Genomic DNA, 19,414 nt, shown 5'->3' with positions numbered 1-19,414 from the left:
GGACTGTCACTAAGTCTAAATACATCTCAAGGAGGAAGAGAGAGAAGTAGAATGATTTTGATTTTGATGTATCCCACTCTATCTTAGAAGTACCAAAGCCTAAGTCAGATCCAAAGTCTTCCTGTTTGTAAACAGATACAACACAGATAAACATATACACACAACATAATTCCATAGTTAACAGTGAAGGTTATTTAAATGACAACAATAGCCTGTAAATCTTTAGAGATACCAGTATCTATCAAAAATTTTAAATGTATACACTCTTTGACCTAAAAATTACAGGTGTACATTAAATTTACATAAATCATGTCACTGCAGAATTGTTAAATGCAAAAAGACCCATAAATAAGGAAGTAAAATATATTCATTCACTGAAATACTATGCTGCTGTTAAAACTACATTTTCACAAAAATGTAAGAAGAGGGAATGCTTTGCAGCTCATTCCATAAGGCAGTATACAAAACCAGATAAAGATATCAAGAAAACTAGACCAGTACCTCTTAAGAATGTAGATATAGGAGTTACCATCGTGGGTCAGGGGTAACGAACCTGACTAGTATCCATGAGGAGGTGGGTTCAGTCCCTGGCCTTGCTCAGTGGGTTAATGATCCCATGTTGCCGTGAGCTGTGGTATAGGTTGCAGACATGGCTTGGATCCTGTGATGCTGTGGCTGTGGTGTAGGCCAGCAGCTATAGCTCCAATTTAACCCCTAGCCTGGGAACTTCCATATGCCATGCCTGTGTCCCTAAAGAAAAAAAAAAAATGTAGATACAAAAATAAAATACTCAGAGTTCCCACTGTGGCACAGCAGGTTAAAGATCCAGTGTTGCTTCAGTTATGGTGTAGGTCACAGACACAGCTCAGATATGCCATTGCTGTGCCTGTGGTATGGGCCAGCAGCCATAGCTCCAATTCAACCCCTAGACTGGGAACTTCCATATGATGTAAGCATGGCCCCAAAAAGAAAAAATTTTTAAAGAAATACACATACTATGTTTTTGACTGTTAAAATGCAGCAGGCTCCTGAAAAGTAAAATAGGTATTCATGAATGTGAATGACTCAATAAATAAGTGGGAAAGAAGAGACTAGATATTCCTTTCAGGATAATTTTTTTCATTTTTTCCTCTTTTTTTGGCTGCACACATGGCATGGAGAAATTCCTTACTCATATCCTTAACCTGCTCTGCAAGAGAACTCCCAGAAGTTTAATATAGAAGGGCTGAGGGAAGTAGAAAATTACTATTAGAAAATCACAGTAGGCTTCCTTCCTACACTGTTGATGGGAATGTAAACTGGTACAACCACTATGGAAAACAGTATGAAGGTTTCTCAGAAAACTAAATATAGAGCTACCATATGACCCAGCAATCCCACTCTTGGGCATATGTCCTGACAAAACTTACACTGAAAAATATATTTGTACTCCTATGTTCACTGCAGCACTATTCACAATAGCCAAGACATGCAAACAGCCTAGATGTCCATCAACAGTGACTGGATTAAGATGTGGTATAGATACACAATGGAATACTACTCAGTCAAAAAAATGCCATTTACAGCAACATGGATGGAACTAGAGACTTTCATACTAAGTGAAGTCAGAAAGAGACACCATATGATTTTCACTTATATCTGGAATCTAATACATGGCACAAATGAACCTTTCTACAGAAAGGAAACAAACTCATGGACTTGGAGAACAGACTTGTGGTTGCCAAGGGGGAAGGGGAGGGAGTGGGATGGACCAGGAGTCTGGGAATAGTAGATGCAAACTATTCCATTTGGTGTGGATAAGCAATGAGGTCCTGCTGTATAGCAGAGGGAACTATATTTAGGCGCTTGTGATGCAACATGATGGAGGATAACATGAGAAAAAGAATATATATATTGAAATTGACAGAACATTATAAATCAACTATAATGGAAAAAATAAAAATCTTAAAAAAAATCACAGTAATAATTGCTCAGCCAAGATTGATAGATGAATACCAAAACTTAAGTGAAACAGGATATTTGCATAGTTTAAAAAAACTTAGGGGAGTTCCCGTTGTGCCTCAGTGGAAACTAACCTGACTAGTATCTATACGGATGAGGGTTCAATTGCTGGCCTCTCTCAGTGGGTTAAAGTAGGTGTTGGGTGAGCTGTGGTGTAGGTCACAGATGCGGCTTGGATCCCACGTTGCTATGACTGTGGTGTAGGCTGATTCGACCCCTAGCCTGGGAACTTCTATATGCCACAGGCGTGGCCCTAAAAAGACAAAAACAAAAATAATTTTTTAAACTTACCTCTAAATGTATTGATTATGTGGTGATTACCACAAATGCTTTGATGCCTCTCCCCCTACAAGTTTAATCTCCTTCCCCTTGAGTGTGAGCTAGACTTTCTAGAGTAGAGCATCTCAAACTTTCTTTGAGGAAGCACCAGTTGTTTGTTCCTTTGTTTTAATTTCTGACCTGTCATGGAACAATACTTGTGTAAAACATAATAAAAACGAAGTACTAGGAAAATGAACCATTAACAATTTATGGAATGGCACTAGTCCACAAACCAAACCTTGAGTAGATCTGCTCTAGATTTCAAAACCAGATTGTGAACAGATGTGTAAAGACAGGTGTTTGGCTTATGTGCTTTTGGGTATGGGTGGGAGAAAGACTGTTTCAAGGTCCTACGAACCAGTGGCTATAACTGGAATGCAACCAGGCACCAGGAGACATTCTGTTTAATGATGAGAACTCAGAAAATATTTAATGCGAAACCCCAATTTATTTTTGCTTTAACTCCCTTGGGCTCATACGTAACGTTACCTAGAATCTGTCCTTACCTTCACTCACAGCAATCATACTATGACCTCGCTGTAGATCTCTAAAATAAGAAAGACCCTTCAAGTGGACCTGGCCAACGAGGCTGAGTTTCCTGAGCAAGTTAGCCTTTACTTTCTCTGGCCCCACTCCTCCAGCCTCGGGGTGCTTTTGCAAGATCTTGAGAACAGGGAAGACAGATATCTAGGGCCTCCTCCTGTCCTTGGCCTATGCTTTCAGGGAAACAAAAGGCAATAGAATGAAACGAGTGACTCTCAAGATTATGCTCTGTCACGGTTCTCTGTAGCATTTCAGGGTAGTAGGATGAATCATACATTTCAGATTACCTTAAACTGGACATCTAATCACAAGGTACTTGTGGAGCAGGTGGTCCAGAAGGTGTATTTAGAGCCTTGGCATGAAACCCATGAGCAAACATAGAAGCATGACCCATGATTAAGATTTATCAGCTGATGGCATTCCTTATGTCCTTATGAGAGACAATACAAGGCATGGGTAAAAACAAGGTAACGTCCTTCAAGTGATTACTCCATTTAAAATCTGGATTCAGGTCAAAGTAAGAACAAAACCGAGTGCCCGTCAATCCCCTAAATCCTGAAAACTCATTTCTAGACCACAGTACTGTGGTATTCTCTGAGAGAACCCTACCAACTCAGGATAAAATCCTAAAGTAGCTCTGGCTTATCACATACAAGAAAGACAGGACCTCAGGGGAACCCCTCTCCCAAAAAATAGAACTATAGGAAAATAAGTTTATAGATTTTTTTTTTTTTTTTTTTTTGCTTTTTAGGGCCACACCCATGGCCTATGGAAGTTCCCAGGCTAAAGGTTGAATTGGAGCTACAGCTAATGGCCTACACCACAGCCACAGCAATGCCAGATCTGAGCCACATCTGCAACCTACATCACAGCTCATGGCAACACCAGATCCCTGACCCACTGAGAGAGGTCAAGGATCGAACATGCATCCTCATGGATACTAGTCGGATTCGTTTCTGCTGCACCACAATAGGAGCTCCTACTTCAAGCTTTAATGATTAAAAATTTCAGCAAGCTGTTGCATTTTAAAAAGTGAAACTACATACTACATTTCTAGCTGGGTAAACATATGAACCTGAATGACATAACAATTGAGCGTTGCACAGTATATCTTATAAAGACCAACAAATTAAAAAACTACTGGTTTAAAGTTAGTGATTATGAAAGAAATATGTATTCACAGTTTCTGCTTTTATTTTCTTCCTCAGCCATCAGGGGCTCCATCCACCTCTCACCTGGGCAGCTGGCTCTGAGTAGAGGGGGGCTTGTTTCTGTGATAGAACTCAGTGCTGTCCTCATCCAACTTATCCTGGTTCTTTCCAAAGGCCCTGACCAGGGCCACAACTGACCCATTCTTCCTTCTCCCTCTTTCCTGAACAAGTGAGAGGTCTTCAGATCACTCTTCAAACTAACTGCTGGTCAACACCACCTTCATTCCTCCTCCTTTAGGAATCATAGCTTAGGGTCCTGGCGCCAGCAAAGGACACAAGAATTCTAAAGCCTAGTTTCAAAGACTATGATCTAAAGATCCAGCTCCCTTTCTTGTAGTTCTAGTAAAGATTAATGTTAAATAAGAAGAGAAACTTTAGAATATCCATATTCTTCCCTCTTGGTCCAAATCCACACGAGAACACAGGCAGGACTGCATATGAGATTTTCTGATACTTTATTGATATAACTGTATCAAGAAAGTAGCCACTGGTATCTTCAGGCTTTCCATCTCCAGCACAAGTGGTCTCTTTGTCCTGAGTAGCACATCTTCATTCCCAGGACAGAAAGTACACATTGCCCTGGGTATCTCCCACTGCAAGGTGCAGGGTAGAGTTAGGACCCAGCCAGGGTTCCAGGCAGCTCACTGGCCCTTCGCATCGGAACAGGCCCAGCTACAGTGGGAACAAAAACAGGAGATGAGGGCTAAAAGCCTAGGACTGCCTTACTAACTTGTTCATCTAAAACACTAATGACTTTTGTCTAGAAATAGGTTAGTTGCACAATTTTGCAAGGGTAGAAGGAAAAAGAGGAGGTCCCGTAGTGGCTAAGTGGAAACGAGTCCGACTAGGAACCACGAGGTTGCAGGTTTGATCCCTGGCCTCTCTCAGTGGGTTAAGGATCCGGCATTGCTGTGAGCTGTAGCATAGATCACAGACATGGCTCAGATCCCGCATTGCTGTGGCTGTGGTGTAGGCTGGCAGCAACAGCTCTGATTAGACCCCTAGCCTGGGAACTTCCATATGCCATGAGTGTAGCTCTAAAAAAAAAGAAAAGAAAAGAAAAAGGAATTTTGACCTTTTGTCCTTTCTTATCCCAAGTTTGCTCTATGACATTCCTTTAGACCTCCTTACACACACACACACACACACACACACACACACACACACACACTTACCAGCTGCATACTGGGTCTCTCCCACAGTTTAACATCTCTGTCCTTTGAAGCTGTCACCAGCAACCCAGGCAACACATGGAGGGCTGTGACAGAGCTCGTGTGAACCTTAGAGAGGAAGGGAAAAAGGCGTGGTGAGTTCTCTGTGGACCCTCCTCAATCAAGGGAGCATAGAAGGCTGCTGGGTCACCTAGAGCCTCCTCCCCAGTATTTGTGACCTTTCTCTCAAACTCACCTTTTTACGCTGCCGTGTCTTTAGTTGTGGAGTTGTTTGCCAGGCAAACCCAAACTCAGAACACACAGATGAGTCTGAACCTGGAGTTTGGGGTTCAGGCATTTCTTTTTTCTCCCAGATATTCTCTGTGGTCCATTCTCCTTCATCAGTGCATTTGGCTAGGTTCCACAGCATCCCATCGGAGCTGGCACACAAAAATGAGGACTCTGCCATTTCAAGGACAGAATTAGAGCATGATCTTGGCTTTAAAGGATCTACCATCCTCCCCTGGACCATCTCTGCATTCCTTGGGCCCTTCCATTACCACTCACCAGATTCAGGTTTGGCCTGAGTTACTGATATGAGGGTCTTATTAGGATTCTCTAAGTTCAGATCAAATTCCAGGCACTTTTCAAACTCTCCTGATTCCTTTTGCCTCTGTGAAAGGATAGATCATTTTGTTTAGCCTACTTATATTACTTACTGCTGCCCAGACAAAGCACCTCTTTTTTGCTCTGGGCTGGTCAAGATTATTATTATTATTTTGTGTTTTGGGCTGCACTCCTGGCATATGGAAGTTGCCAGGTTTAGGGTCAAATCAGAGCTGCAGCCGCTGGCCTACGCCACAGCCACAACAATGTGGAATCCAAGCTGAATCTGCAACCCACACCACGGCTCACAGCAATGTCAGATCCTTAACCCACTGAGCAAGGGCAGGGATGGACCCCGCAACCTCATTGTTCCTAGTCGGATTCGTTAACCACTGCGCCACGATGGGAACTCCCTCCTGAACTTCATTTTAAGTGAAATCATGTACTATGTACTCTTTTGTGTCTGGCTTCCTTTGCCCAACATACTGTTTATGAGATATGTCCATATTGTTCCAGATACTGCTAATATTCACAGTGGCAAGATAAGAGAACTATGAAAAAAATGCAATTAAGGAATTGCCTAAGGAGTTCCTGCTGTGATGCAATAAGATTGGCGGTGTGTCTGGAGTGCTGGGAGGTAGGTTTGATCTCTGGCCCAGCACAGTGGGTGTTTGGATCTAATCCCTGGCCTGGGAATTCCATATGCTGTGGATGAGGCCAAAAAAAAAAAAAAAAAAAAAGCCTAAGTTGATGGTTTCCCATGATTCTTTTAAACACTAGAATCCTTTTTTGTATCTATTAAATCTCTTTTTTTTTTTTTTTGTCTTTTGTCTTTTGTCTCTTTAGGGCCACACCCACAGCATATGGAGGTCCCCAGGCTAGGTGCCAAATTGGAGCTACAGCTGCTGGCCTATGCCACAGCCACAGCAACACAGGATCCGAGGTGTGTCTGCGACCAATATCTCAGCTCATGGCAACGCCAGATCCTTAACCCACTGAGCGAAGCCAGGGACCGAACCTGTGTCCTCATGGATACTAGTTGGGTCCATTAGCCACTGAGCCACAATAGGAACTCTGTGTCAATGAAGTCTTATAGAGTAACCCAATATAGGAATACTCTTCAACAGAGCTGCTCCAGTTGAAAGAAGATAAGCATATTTGGAACCAACTGTCTTTCCTTTCCCTCTTCCTTCCTCTTATCCTCCATCATGACCCCAAGGCTCTAAAATATCGGTCCTGGACAAATGCTTGTTTTAACACGCACCCAAACTGAACTTACCGAAAGAATTCCAAGGTTCATTGACTGCAGGAAAAACACACCATAGTGCTGGTGGGTAGACAACATCATGGGATGTTCTGAATAGCTTTCCCTAGATCATGAAAGAAAAAAGCTGAGCCCAGGCACACCTAACTGTAAGATCCCAGTGTTTGTTACAAGTTAGACCCAACCTCAGAGTAACCACTGACCCGCTTTTCCTCTTTTTCCAGCCCAAGAAGAAAGAGCACTTTGGATCTTACCAGATTTTAGATGGATCTTCCCCTGGCTTCATTTGCATTACTTGCAAATCTGCTTTGGCCAACATGAGGGACTGACTGTCAGGGGCCAGGCTTACACCTGTCAGGAACCCTAAGTCTTCCTGCAGAACTCGATTCAGGTGAAAACTGCACCTCAAAAAAGGTACATGGACAGAGAAAGATCCTACTTTAGTCCACCTCTCTCAGGCTCCTTGGTTCCCCATGAATTCCTCAGGAGTAAAGTATAAAAGAAACTGTATCACCTTCCCTACAAATCCCATTCCTGTCTGTTTTTCTTATATTAGTATTCATTATACCATCCCATTACTTGCTCACACTAGGAATCGCTAACATTCTTGTCCTTTCCTTCCCTCCTAGCCTCCAATAGACTGATAAACACTGTGGATTCTACTTGTAACACATGCCTAAATCTATATCTCTCCTTCTCATCCCCACTGCCCAGGTCAGGGCCCACATGTCTTCTCTCAAGTATAGCAACACCTGTAAAAGGGATTTCCCTACCTTTAGCATCTGTCTACTACTATTCATCCTCTTCTATACAGCCACTAGAATTCACTTTCTAAAATTCAGATAAGGAGTTCCCGTCATGGCGCAGTGGTTAACGAATCCGACTAGGAACCATGAGGTTGCGGGTTCGGTCCCTGCCCTTGCTCAGTGGGTTAACGATCCGGCGTTGCCGTGAGCTGTGGTGTAGGTTGCAGACGCGGCTCGGATCCCGCATTGCTGTGGCTCTGGTGTAGGCCGGTGGCTATAGCTCCAATTGGACCCCTAGCTTGGGAATCTCCACATGCCATGGGAGCGGCCCAAGAAATAGCAAAACAATAAAAAAAATTTTTTAAATTCAGATAATTATTCTGCTCAAAATTCTTAGCACTCTGCCCTCTAAAGCCTGGGCCCAGTTTATTTTTTCAATTTAATTCCCCACCCCAGCTCCCACCAAGAACCCCAAAACTTGGCTTTACTCAGAATGCACCATGCACTCCCATGGCTCCATGCCTTTTATTAAGCCTACCTCTTCTTCCTAAAACACGATTCCCCTTCCTTACTGATCCAGAAAACTCCTACTCATCCTTTAAGCCCAATTTCAAATAGCAACTCTTTTGTAAACAGTAAATTTCTTAAATTCTGCAGCCCTAGGAATTACCTACATATAATATTCACATATTCAAATGAATATAATTCACTATATATAATATTCATAATATACATTCATTATAGCAGCAATCATTCTGCATATTGATGACAGTTTACTTACATGCACCTTCCTCTATTGTGAACTTCCTTAATTAAAAATTAATTTCAATCTGGTTCACACTGCCCGGCCCAGAGCTTGGCATAAAATAGGCACTTGATAATTATTATTTAAGTTGATATGATGGGGAGCAGAAAACAATTTCTCAGGGACTTTTCCCTACTTACTAACTAATATCCTATTGACATAGTTTAGAAGTAGAGGGGAGTGATTTGAGCAAAATCCTGGGTGTAACCACATCCATGAACTCAGCCGCCTCATTCACCTGCAATTTCTGGGTGCTGAGCCCTTCTGCAGTTCCACTTGCCACTCGCTGACTTTTTTATCAGCACTGACAACAATCAAGGTATGTGCTGAGTACCAGATCAGAGCACTGATGCAGCCTGGAGCCTAGAGAATACAACAAGTTTATTTTAGTATTTCTGAGGATCCAGGATTAACCTTTTTTTCCCCTCCCAGGCATCTATACAACTTTTAACCTCAGCACATACCATCAGATACATAGCTGGGACAGAATTCACAAAATTGAAAAACGGAGGTTGACCCAACTCACCTGTGCTGTGGCCACAGCTTTAGCTTCCTGCCACAGTGTTAGTTCCCCAGCTTGATTTCCCGACACCGCTACAGAACCATCTGGGGCCCAGGCCACAGCAGTGATGGCAGCAGAACTCCTGGGTATATGTGTGTCATCTAGAGAAGAAAGGAAGTAATTCATGAGGAGCTGGACCACTGCTAGGATACGAGAGGAGATACCGGGCTACCCTTGACCTTCTCAGTAGTCCTACTAACACACCTCCTTTCACATCTTGCCTCTCTCCACACCTCACTCACCTGCTTCTTCAGGCACCTGCCAGAGCCGTATGGAACCATCCTCTGAAGCAGTCAGCAGGAGGCCTGAGGTCTCTGAAACAGCAGCTGCATTGACTGGACCACTGTGTCCCAGAAGGGTGTGTATCTGAAACACCTAGGAACAAAGATGGAGATGGAACAGTGGGGAGTTGACACAAGAGAAGGTTGTCCTATTCTACCCTCTCCGCCTCCCCACCCCAGTCCTTACGGGCAACTCACCAGGAGTGGATGCCACAGCCGTGTGGCCCCATCCAATCCAACAGTCACCACCAGAAGCTCTGACCCTGGCTGGCCCGCTGACAAGACAGAGACTTGGTCAGAGGAAGGGGAGAAGGGAAGAGGCAGCAGGGAAGGGAATGCGGCTATTTTACTACCTGCTCGGGGGTCCAGAGCAGCTGCACAGTGGCTGATGGGTCCTGAGTGAGCAGGGATACTGGTCATCTCCACACCCTGATGGTCCCAAACTTTCAAGGTCCCATCTCGGCCCACCGATACCACGTGTTCCTCCTGCCGAGGGCACAAGATCAGAGAAGAGTCACACTGAGCAGGACGTGGAAATTATGACTCCCCCATAGAGGTGTGGACTGAGCGTTAAGGGCCTAGACGATGTCAAAGAATGAGGACAACCACACAATAGTGGGCCTAGGAGGCTCAGGAATGCCATCCTGCCGCAAGGTCACGATACTGAGATGCTGTGTTTTCATGCTCTCCCTCCCCTCACACTAACTCTCAGCCTCAATACCCTAATCATGCTCTAATCCAGGCTCAAGTATCTCACTGCCTTTTTTTTTTTTTTTTTTTTTTTTTTTTTTTTTTTTTTGTGGCCGCACCTGGGGCACATGGAGGTTCCCAAGCTAGGTGTCGAATCGGAGCTGTAGCTGCCACCCTACACCACAACCACAGCCATAGCAACACCAGATCTCAGCCACATCTGTGATCTACACCACAGTTCACAGCAACCCCAGATCCTTAACCCACTGAGTGAGGTCAGAGATCGAACCCGCAACTTCATGGTTCCTAGTCAGATTCATTTTTGCTGTGCCATGATGGGAACTCCCAAGCATCTCACTCTTTATATACTCTTTTGCTTTTGGGATTAGATTCCCAGCGCATGCAGTCCCAAAGTCCCCTTGGCCTTCCCACGGATCCCCACTGAGCTCTCCATTGCCTTCTCACCACAGCCACCACGGCGCTCACAGCACTCTGATGACCCAGGAAATGACCAAGTTTCTGTCTCGACTCCGGGTCCCATAGCGCCACAGAGCCATCACTGGAGCAGGAGACCTGCAGAGTCAGGGGGTAGAGGAATGGAATTATCAGCATCCCTCCAGCCTTTCTGTACATTATATATAATGTAGGGTGGAGGGCAGTTAAGTCTTATAATTAAGAGCAAGGGTTGTCCTGGGTTCAAAACCTAGCTCCACCATTCATTACCTGGTGACCTGGGACAAGTTCATTTCTCTGGGTCTCAGATTTCTCATATATTCAACCAAGATAATAACAGTGTACCTACCTATATGGGGCTGAAGCACCTACATAAAAGGATAAAGCATGCTGCCTGGTATACAGTGAGCATTGACTAAATAATAGCTATTGTCCTTGTTATTATGTCAATAATAACAAGCTTATTTATGTCAATCAATAAACTTCTAACAAAGGTGAAAAGTGTACAACACCCAGAAGAGATCTGGCTACCTAGAGGTCAGGGCTAAGACAGACTGTGACAAGTCTATTCAACTGACACACTTATTTCTTTTCGAGAACAACAAGAACTCTGCATTGGAAAACGAGGCAGCACCAACCCCGAGTACATAATTTGAGACTCATTTTTCCCTTAGGGACAAAGAAATCAGGGCAGTCCCCTTGACCTGCAGGGCATCCTAAGCCCATCAGGAGACAGTTCTGCATTTTGTTAAGACTATGGGCTTTCTTACATAAAGTTTAATAGCTCAGTTTCTTCACTTACATGACCCTGGAAATGGTCTTTAATCTATCTGAGTTCAATATCCTTGTTTATGAAACAGAGGTAATAGTAGTATCTTCTTTAAAAGGTGTTGGAAAGACTAAATGAGGCAATATAGCCTAAGAGCTCAGTCCAGTGTCTGGCACATACTAAGCGCTCCAAAAATGTAAGCTATTATATTGGGTGTTAGAAAATTAAATTAATACTATATAATACTGTATTATAAATGGATGTTAGGAACAAGATGAGGTGGGAAGTGACATCATCCCCCAGGAACCTTGCCTAGCTTTGTGCCAACCCCACCATGTCACTCACCAGGAGGTTGTCTTTGGTCCAGGCACAGCCAGTGACCCAGTCTCGGTGACAGGCAGAGAAGGAGCAAATCAGAACAGGGGCTTTGAGTGTCCTCACATCCCAGCAGAGCAGACTCTGGATAGGTCCCAAGAGAGGGAGCCATCAGGACCATAGGACAAAGGAAGGAACACCAAGGCCATCTCAGGAAAGACGTTTCAAGGAAAAGGGGAGTATCAAAGACAAGCAGGTGGACAGATCCAGCGCAAGAGATTTGGCAAAGCAAGAGGCCAGAGAAAGCAGTGGTAAGTGAGCTGTTCAGGAATCCAGGACCAGAGGGGTGTGGGGCCTAGGGGACTGAGGATCTGGGGAAGGGGGGCCTGGGGTTGCATCCTTCTGTAGCTCACCCGATCCCTGCCCCCGGTGGCCAAGCTGCATCCATCAGTGCTGAAGCTACAGCAGCTTACGGGGCCCTCATGTCCCCGGAGCTCAATGCCACAGGGAAAGTCTTCTGTCTTTTGGGGCAGTGTCAGCAACTGCCTTGGCCACAGCCGCACCGTGAAGTCCTCTGCATTGGAAATAGGGAGAGAGGAAGATCCCCTGAAAGAAGTGACACAGGCCTAGGAGGGGCTGAGGGCAAGGTCTGAGGGCACAGCTCCAAGGGGAGGACGCTGTGAGTCACAGGCTGTAGAGAGGCCCTGGACAAACGCTCTCGTCATGTGAGGACACAGGACAGGGATGCCAGGCTCTTCCAGCTCCGGTCTGCAGCTGCCTCTCTCTAAGTCTCTACTGCACCTCCTCATCCTCCTCTTCTAAAGTGCCCAGTGTCACTCTTACCAAGCCTCCTACCTAGAGAGGACTGAGGCCATTCCACATTTTCACCTCAAGCTCTCTCTCTCTCCTCCTAAAGGAAGCTCATCCCTCTACACAGCAAGATCTCCCACTGGGAAGAAATTCAAAAGGTTATAGGGGAGTTCCCGTCGTGGCACAGTGGTTAACGAATCCGACTAGGAACCATGAGGTTGCGGGTTCAGTCCCTGCCCTTGTTCAGTGGGTTAACGATCCGGCGTTGCCGTGAGCTGTGGTGTAGGTTGCAGACGCGGCTCGGATCCCGCGTTGCTGTGGCTCTGGCGTAGGCCGGTGGCTACAGCTCTGATTCAACCCCTAGCCTGGGAACCTCCATATGCCGCGGGAGCGGCCCAAGAAATAGCAACAACAACAACAACAACAAAAGACAAAAAAAGACAAAAAGACAAAAAAAAAAAAAAAAAAAAAAGGTTATAGGGCTTACAAAGAAGTCCCAGAATCAGGGGTAGGGAACAAGAAGAAACGGCCTAGACTGATTATGTAAGATAAATGCACTTAAAAGTACTCTGAAAGTTGTTTTAAAAAAAAGTTAAACAGGTGTGTGTATTTTCATGCACACATATACATATAAATTGAAGAAAGGTACTAGCATATTTAAAAGGAACAGTGACTCAAAACCCTGCCCACCGCCCAACCCAGCCGTACCTGAAGCAGCAGCCAAGAGTTCCTGGGAGGCGGCCAGTCCCAGCACAGCCTTCCAGTGACTGGACCAGAGCCAGAGGGACTGAAGGGAGCTTCCCTTGAGCATCCAGCCCTGCAGGGCCCCATCTTGGGCACCACTCACCAACACCTGAGGGCTAAGCCAGACTAGTGCAGACACTGCCACGTCTAGTGCTTGACATTGAGCCCCCTGGGAACCTAGAGAATGAGAGACAACAAGAGAGTAAGATGTGGAGTTCCCATTGTGGCGCACTGGAAATGAATCCAACTAGGAACCATGAGGTTGAGGGTTTGATCACTGGCTTTGCTCATCGGGTCAATGATCTGGCGTTGCCATGAGCTGTGATGTAGGTTGCAGACTTGGCTCAGACCCTGCATTGCTATGGCTGTGGCATAGGATGGTGGCTACAGCTCTGATTAGACCCCTAGCCTGGGAACCTCCATATGCCACGAGTGTGGCCCTAAAAAGACCAAAAAAAAGACCAAAAAAAAAAAAAAAAGAGTAAGATGCTGAGAAAGGGGGCCAGGTTGCAGGGGCAGAGATTGGGATGGGGTTCTTTCCAGGCTCAGACACTCCAACCTTTCTTCCTTTGGTACCTGAAGAAATTCTGTAAATCCAAATGCCATCTGCTTGGTACCCAACAGCCACCCGATCACCATCTGGGCTGAGAGCCACAGAGAGGGCAGGAGAGAGGCAGGTGGTTCTGAGGCACCCACGGGGCCGACCAAGAGACCCGGACCACACCTGAACCTGAGGGTCAAGAAAGGGGCTTAAAGATCACACATTCCCACCCCTATTAAAGTCTTCCCAGAGATTACCCACCTGTGTCCCTCGCCTTGTAGCTCATACCAGCCAAGCACCTCCAGCCTCCTCAAGGCCCCACCCTTATCCAAATATTCCCATGCCATTGCTGCCCCCTCCTCGTAACCCACCACCAGCCCTTGGTAACCTGACCTTGCCATCCTCTCCGGCCGTCAGTAACTGGCACCCAGCACGCAGGAAAAGGGCAGCAGCAACAAAGCCACAGTGGGTAGGGAAGGCAGCCAGCCGTGCCCCCTCGTGCCAGGCCCACAGCTCTACCATCCCGTCCAGCCGGCCCACAGCTGCAACCCGCCCAGACACAGTGAAGGCCAAGGCACGGACAGAGGCTCCTGGGGCCCCCAGCTCCTGTGGGGGTAAGTACAAACTGGAATGTCAGGGCCTACTCGCAACCCAAAAGTAAAATGACACAGGATGCAGATGTCCGCCACCCCTCAGCTTCCACTACCACCCTCCTGTGGTTCCTCCCCCAGGGCCACCCAGCACATCTCACCTTGGTGACTCTGAGCCCATCCACCTGGACGAAGCTGAAACTGCCAGCCCAGCTGCCAATGGCTAGTATTTGCCCCTCTGGGTGAAAAGCAGTACAGTTTAGGGGCTTGGGACAGGTGTGTTGGGAGGCCAGCTGCCCGCGGACTGTGTCCCATAGCTGGAGGACAGACATGGGAAAGAAGAATTGGGATGCTGAATACAGATGCCTGAGCTTCTCAGTCCCAGAGCTCCCGGGGCCACCTTGCCCAGTCTCCTCTGCCCACCAAGCCGTCAGAGCCTCTGCCACACTGAAAGAACCACCTCTCAGGGCTGATGCCACACTTAGGGCCACTTTCACCACTGCAGTCCCTGACTGTTACCTTCAGGCATCCTCCCAGGCAAACGGTGGCCAGCAGCCGGCGGTCTGGGCTCAGGCAGCAGCCAGTGATCCTGTTCTGGTGAGCCTTGGTCTGGAGCACCCTACCCCAGGAGGCAAGGTCAAGGGCCTGGGGCCCCCTGGCCACAGGCTCCCTCCTCAATTCCCCTGGTGTGTCAACAAACAGGGAGAGCTCTTCTTCAGACACATGGGGCCTCTTACCGACAACCATGCTGCAGGTCCCAAAGCTCCAGAAGCCCATCAAAGGCAGTAAGAAAGAGGGAATTGTCCGAGAGGAACAAACAAGAGGAGACCCCGTCACAGCCACTCACCACAGACCTCTCCTCCTGTGACAGAAAGCAGAGAAGTGCACTCAGGACACTCTCTTGATCACCCCATGTCCAGCCACTCCAAGCCCCAACCAGGAAGGAGACAATGGCAAGAAGGGCTGGAGCCCAGGGCTTTCCACATTCCCTATACAAGTCTCAAAGTCTGGCCCTCGGGCCCCAGAGCAGGAACACCTGTTAAAAGTGCAAAGCTCTGGGAGTTCCCTGGGAGACTAGCAGTTAAGGGTCCAGTGCTGTCCCTGCTATGGCACAGACTGGATCCCTGGCCTGGGAACCTCCGCCTGCTGCAGGTGTGGCCAAGCTCAAACAGGTTCAAGTGGGACCTCATGATCCAAGTGAGATTACATCGTCTATCCTCCTTCAAACCCCATATGCTTCCCCAGATCACAGAAGATTTTGATGGGATTCTGATGAGTCTGAGGAGGGAACGACATTACACACATGCATACATATGGGGAGGGGGCTGATACGGGTGGAAGAGGAGAGAGAGGCTGTGGTTGTGGGACCCATCTCTCCAGCCTAATCTACTGGCACCCTCCCTTAGCACACAGTGCTGTGATCACTCCCAACAGGAAACATTTCTCCCATGTCTCAGCTCAGGCTCCTCACTCAGCCTAGAATGCCTGCCCTTCAATCCAGGTCCTCCAGTAAGTGCACAACTCTCTTAGCTCTTATCTGTGTCACGTGGCTATGTTCTGGTTCCTTTTTTATCTTATATGCTTTATCTTTCAACAAAACTGACCGTCTGATGGGCAAAGACAATGTCCTAAATCCCACATTCCTTGCAGTGCTTAGTGCAGTGCATTGAGTGGAAGGTATACAGCAAATATTTGCTGTGGGATGGATTTTTTTTTTTTTTTTTTGCATTTTTAGGGCTGCACCCATGGCATATGGAAGTTCCCAGGCTAGGGGTTGAATCAGAGCTATAGCTGCTGACCTACACCACAGCCACAGAAACTCGGGATCCAAGCCATGTCTGTGACCTATGCCACAGCTCACAGCAATGCCAGATCCTTAACCCACTGAGTGAGGCCAGGGATTAAACCTGTGTCCTCATGGATACTAGTCAGGTTCGTTAACCGCTGAGCCATGAAGGGAACTCCGGAACTGATTTTCTTTGACGAAGTTTTTGTAATCTGATGTGAGGAGAGTAAAGCTGCTGAATCAAACAGGGTGATAACAGGTAGCCTTGGCTAGTCTGGGCTTCGAGGCAGTGCCTGAGGCTTTTTGAAGGCAAACTTGGCCCCACTTTGAGTGTCATACCTGCCAGGTTCTCAGGTCTAACAGGTAAACCGTCCCATTGGCGGTGCCCACAGCTGCTCTTTGCCCATTGGGGGAGAAGGCCACAGCTGTGGGGGATGAGGAAACCACCAGGGACACACTGGAGCTAAACAAAGAATAGCAAGAAAGGGAAGAAATGAGAAATGTGGGGAAGGACGTGATTAGGAATTCATTCTTATATTTCTGTGACTGAAATCCCCTCTCCATGGTGACTCGGGTCTGTTCCTTATTCTCCAGATTCAGAGAGTGCCGCAGCTTTCTCTTTGGTGGGCCTGCCAGCATCTAGGGTCAAGGGTTTTACCTTTGCTGGACTCCCAGGGTCTGGGGTTTGTTAAGCCAACGTAGCATGTGCTGGAGATGCCATCGCTGGGAGAGCTGGGGGGCCTGGTGACAAAGAGGGGAGTCTAGAGGCTGGTTGGCTGCCTGTTGGTGCAGGAGCAGGGGATACTGGTTGAGGACTGGAGCCTGATGCCTCAGGAAGGTGTGAAATACAGCAACATCAGTCTCAGGGAGCTTCTGTTCCTCATCAGGAACAGAGGAAGCTATAGAAGAGATGAAGAGTGTCACTGGGAAGCCAGCCCGGACCCCCGTTAACCCCAGTGCCAAGTCCATCATAAGATGTGTCTAAATCTCGAATGTGGTCCCTCTGGTCCCGAATCAGGAACACCTGATAAAAGTACAAAGCTTTGGGCCCCATTCAGGGCCTAGGAAACCAGAATCTGGAGACCCAGGGATTAAACAAGTTTCCCAAGTACTTTTATGCCCACTAAATAAAGTGTGAGAACCTCTGGTTTAAGAAATCTAATCAATAGGTCTCCACTTACTTACCCTCTTGGCATTTTCAGCTTGGAATAGAAATTTAACTGAAATTCTTCCCATTACACCTTCCTCTGAGCAGGTCCCCCATGAACACACCCAGGAGCCCATGGCTCGGAGAAGATGCCACTTTGTTACTCATCTCACCATAGAGGGCGTGGGCCTCCAGAAGCTGAGGGACCAAACCCAGTTCCAGGTGTGCAGCCACCACATGGAGACTGGTGAGAAACTTTGCAAGAAGGCCATGGTTCCCACTCTGGAGCTGGGAAAGCCAAATTGGGTTCATTAGGGATGTGATGAGGCTGGTGCAGAGGGGCAGTGCAGTCTGGCTCCCTGCCTGCATAGCCAAGACTAGATTCAGGTGCTGGATTGAAGGCCCTGAAGGAGAAGGGCAGGAAAACCAAAAGGAGAAAGGTGGAGGGAGTTTGAGAAGTGGGTAATGGCAGTGGGAATGGGTAATGGGTGCTAGTGGTCAAGGGGGAGATGGGTCTCAGAACAGCCAAAGCAGTTCCTTGGGAGAAGGTGCCGATGGGGTCTGCGGACTAACCAGGTGATGAGGCAGGTCTCCCAGAGCTGCAGGAGGGCAACTTCGGAAGGTACCTGAGGCATCAGGGTCACACATCTTCCAGAGCTGAGCTGCAGGTGTGGGTCATAGGAACAGACACTGAGATGGGCTCAGCCCTGAAGCAGCACCAAAGACCACATCCCTCAGGCTACGGCAAGAGCCAAGCACTACTAGGGTGGCAAATAAGGGGCCAGCCGATGGGGAGCACCAGACCCCCCACTCAGCACCCGGGGGGTTAACCAGGCTGCAGTCACCTGCAATGAGGAGGTGTGCTGTCTTCTCCAGCTCTGGCCTCTTCCCATAGCGACACTTGGCAGCTGTTCTCAGGGGCCCGTCATGGAGGCAAAGCCGGGCACCAGGGCGCTCGAGGGGGCCCTCTCCTAGCAAACTGACCCCATGGGAGGCAGAGAAGGCAGGAAAGAAGAGGGAGGAGGCCTGTAAGTGAGCATCCCCGCATAGCTGTGGCTTCCCATTCCCACCTCGAACAGTGGCAATGTGCATGACAGCCATTCAGGGCCTGGGAGACAGGTGTCAGGGGCTATCCTGAGGGAAGGGCAGGATGAAGAGAGATCAAGTGGGGCCCTGGCTCAAAGACAGAAGGTCAGTGGGAGCTCAGCTGGGGGCACCTGTACCTGCGCAGACTCTGGATGAGGTAGGCAAATGGGCCCATGGGGTACAGGTCCCTGCTGTTACCAGCAGCCACGGCTCCTTCCCAGGTCTTGGTCCCCCTGGGAAGTATCCGCCATGCACTCAGCACTCCATGCAACTGGTCCACAGTCAGACCTGAAAACCCAAGCTCTCTGAGTTCCTAAACCATACAGCCTCTGTATCCCCATGACACCTGGTCCCTCCCTACACTGCTAAGACCCCACCCAAACCAAGGTCATCCAACCCCTGAGCCCTCTCCAAACACTGACCGCTCCGTGTGACCTCAAGAGTGGCCAAGACTTGGGGAAGGACATCAGGGCCATGCTCTTGCTCCAGGGTGCCCAGGATGTACTGCAGCAGCAAGGGGACAGTGGCAGGCAGGGTCCGGAGTCTCTCCGACACCTGGGAGAGGAGGGGGAGGGACCTCGGTCAGTGGTGGAAGGGGGAGAGGCAGCTTTGGTTGTGAGTAGAGGAGAAGGCAGTAGGAGAAAGTGGGAAGGGATGAAGAGGAAAGAGGAATGCAGGTGGGACAGAGGTGGGGTTGGGGGGTAAGGAAGGGGAATAGGGGATCACAAGATGCAAAGGATGAGGGTGGGAGAAGGTGAGGGATGAAGATGAAAGATGCTGAATGAAGAATGGGAAGTGGGATTAGGATTTAGAAGATGAGGAGTGAGGGTTCACATCCCCAACTGACCTGCTCATAGAGCGTGAAGAGTCTTAGGTGATCGGTGACCAAGCGCAGGTAGAGAGGCAGGGCTGACCCCCGTTTCACCAGCAACAGCCGCATCTGACAAGACTCAGGATTTAGTGCAAGGACCAGAGAGCCTGCCCACAGCCAG

The 19,414-nt window shown here is 47.8% G+C and overlaps 1 protein-coding gene across 4 annotated transcripts in view; it reads right to left on the bottom strand.

Moving 5' to 3' along the window:
• Positions 1 to 4,514: 4,514 nt before the first annotated feature.
• Positions 4,515 to 19,414, bottom strand: part of TEP1 (telomerase associated protein 1) — a 47,522-nt gene continuing 32,622 nt past the window's right edge. For 3 of the 4 annotated variants that reach the window (XM_084969274.1, XM_084969273.1, XM_084969275.1), the window contains 28 exons: positions 19,270 to 19,362; positions 18,845 to 18,977; positions 18,560 to 18,710; positions 18,182 to 18,315; positions 17,910 to 17,998; positions 17,510 to 17,624; positions 16,848 to 17,088; positions 16,529 to 16,652; positions 15,141 to 15,265; positions 14,923 to 15,022; positions 14,565 to 14,720; positions 14,207 to 14,419; positions 13,849 to 14,002; positions 13,237 to 13,449; positions 12,132 to 12,292; positions 11,749 to 11,862; positions 10,647 to 10,754; positions 9,845 to 9,977; positions 9,690 to 9,766; positions 9,453 to 9,585; positions 9,175 to 9,311; positions 8,887 to 9,011; positions 7,352 to 7,495; positions 7,113 to 7,203; positions 5,795 to 5,900; positions 5,484 to 5,689; positions 5,252 to 5,356; positions 4,515 to 4,748 (listed from right to left, as the gene is read on the bottom strand). In XM_084969274.1, the coding sequence (XP_084825400.1) occupies positions 4,626 to 4,748; positions 5,252 to 5,356; positions 5,484 to 5,689; positions 5,795 to 5,900; positions 7,113 to 7,203; positions 7,352 to 7,495; positions 8,887 to 9,011; positions 9,175 to 9,311; positions 9,453 to 9,585; positions 9,690 to 9,766; positions 9,845 to 9,977; positions 10,647 to 10,754; positions 11,749 to 11,862; positions 12,132 to 12,292; positions 13,237 to 13,449; positions 13,849 to 14,002; positions 14,207 to 14,419; positions 14,565 to 14,720; positions 14,923 to 15,022; positions 15,141 to 15,265; positions 16,529 to 16,652; positions 16,848 to 17,088; positions 17,510 to 17,624; positions 17,910 to 17,998; positions 18,182 to 18,315; positions 18,560 to 18,710; positions 18,845 to 18,977; positions 19,270 to 19,362 (3,804 nt within the window). In that variant the 3' untranslated portion in view covers positions 4,515 to 4,625. Of the gene's footprint in view, positions 4,749 to 5,251; positions 5,357 to 5,483; positions 5,690 to 5,794; positions 5,901 to 7,112; positions 7,204 to 7,351; positions 7,496 to 8,886; positions 9,012 to 9,174; positions 9,312 to 9,452; positions 9,586 to 9,689; positions 9,767 to 9,844; positions 9,978 to 10,646; positions 10,755 to 11,748; positions 11,863 to 12,131; positions 12,293 to 13,236; positions 13,450 to 13,848; positions 14,003 to 14,206; positions 14,420 to 14,564; positions 14,721 to 14,922; positions 15,023 to 15,140; positions 15,266 to 16,528; positions 16,653 to 16,847; positions 17,089 to 17,509; positions 17,741 to 17,909; positions 17,999 to 18,181; positions 18,316 to 18,559; positions 18,711 to 18,844; positions 18,978 to 19,269; positions 19,363 to 19,414 lie in introns of all 4 variants that reach the window. The other variant, XR_014810885.1, reaches the window with a different exon arrangement.

The sequence above is a fragment of the Sus scrofa genome, chromosome 7 (assembly GCF_054392235.1).
Source record: "Sus scrofa isolate SSC_HxYL_T2T_F1_AM1 chromosome 7, Sscrofa_HxYL_maternal_Yorkshire_Landrace_v2.0, whole genome shotgun sequence".
Classification (NCBI taxonomy): Eukaryota; Metazoa; Chordata; class Mammalia; order Artiodactyla; family Suidae; genus Sus; species Sus scrofa.
Note: the sequence above shows the minus strand (reverse complement) of the source record. Positions and strands in the feature narration are given on the sequence as shown.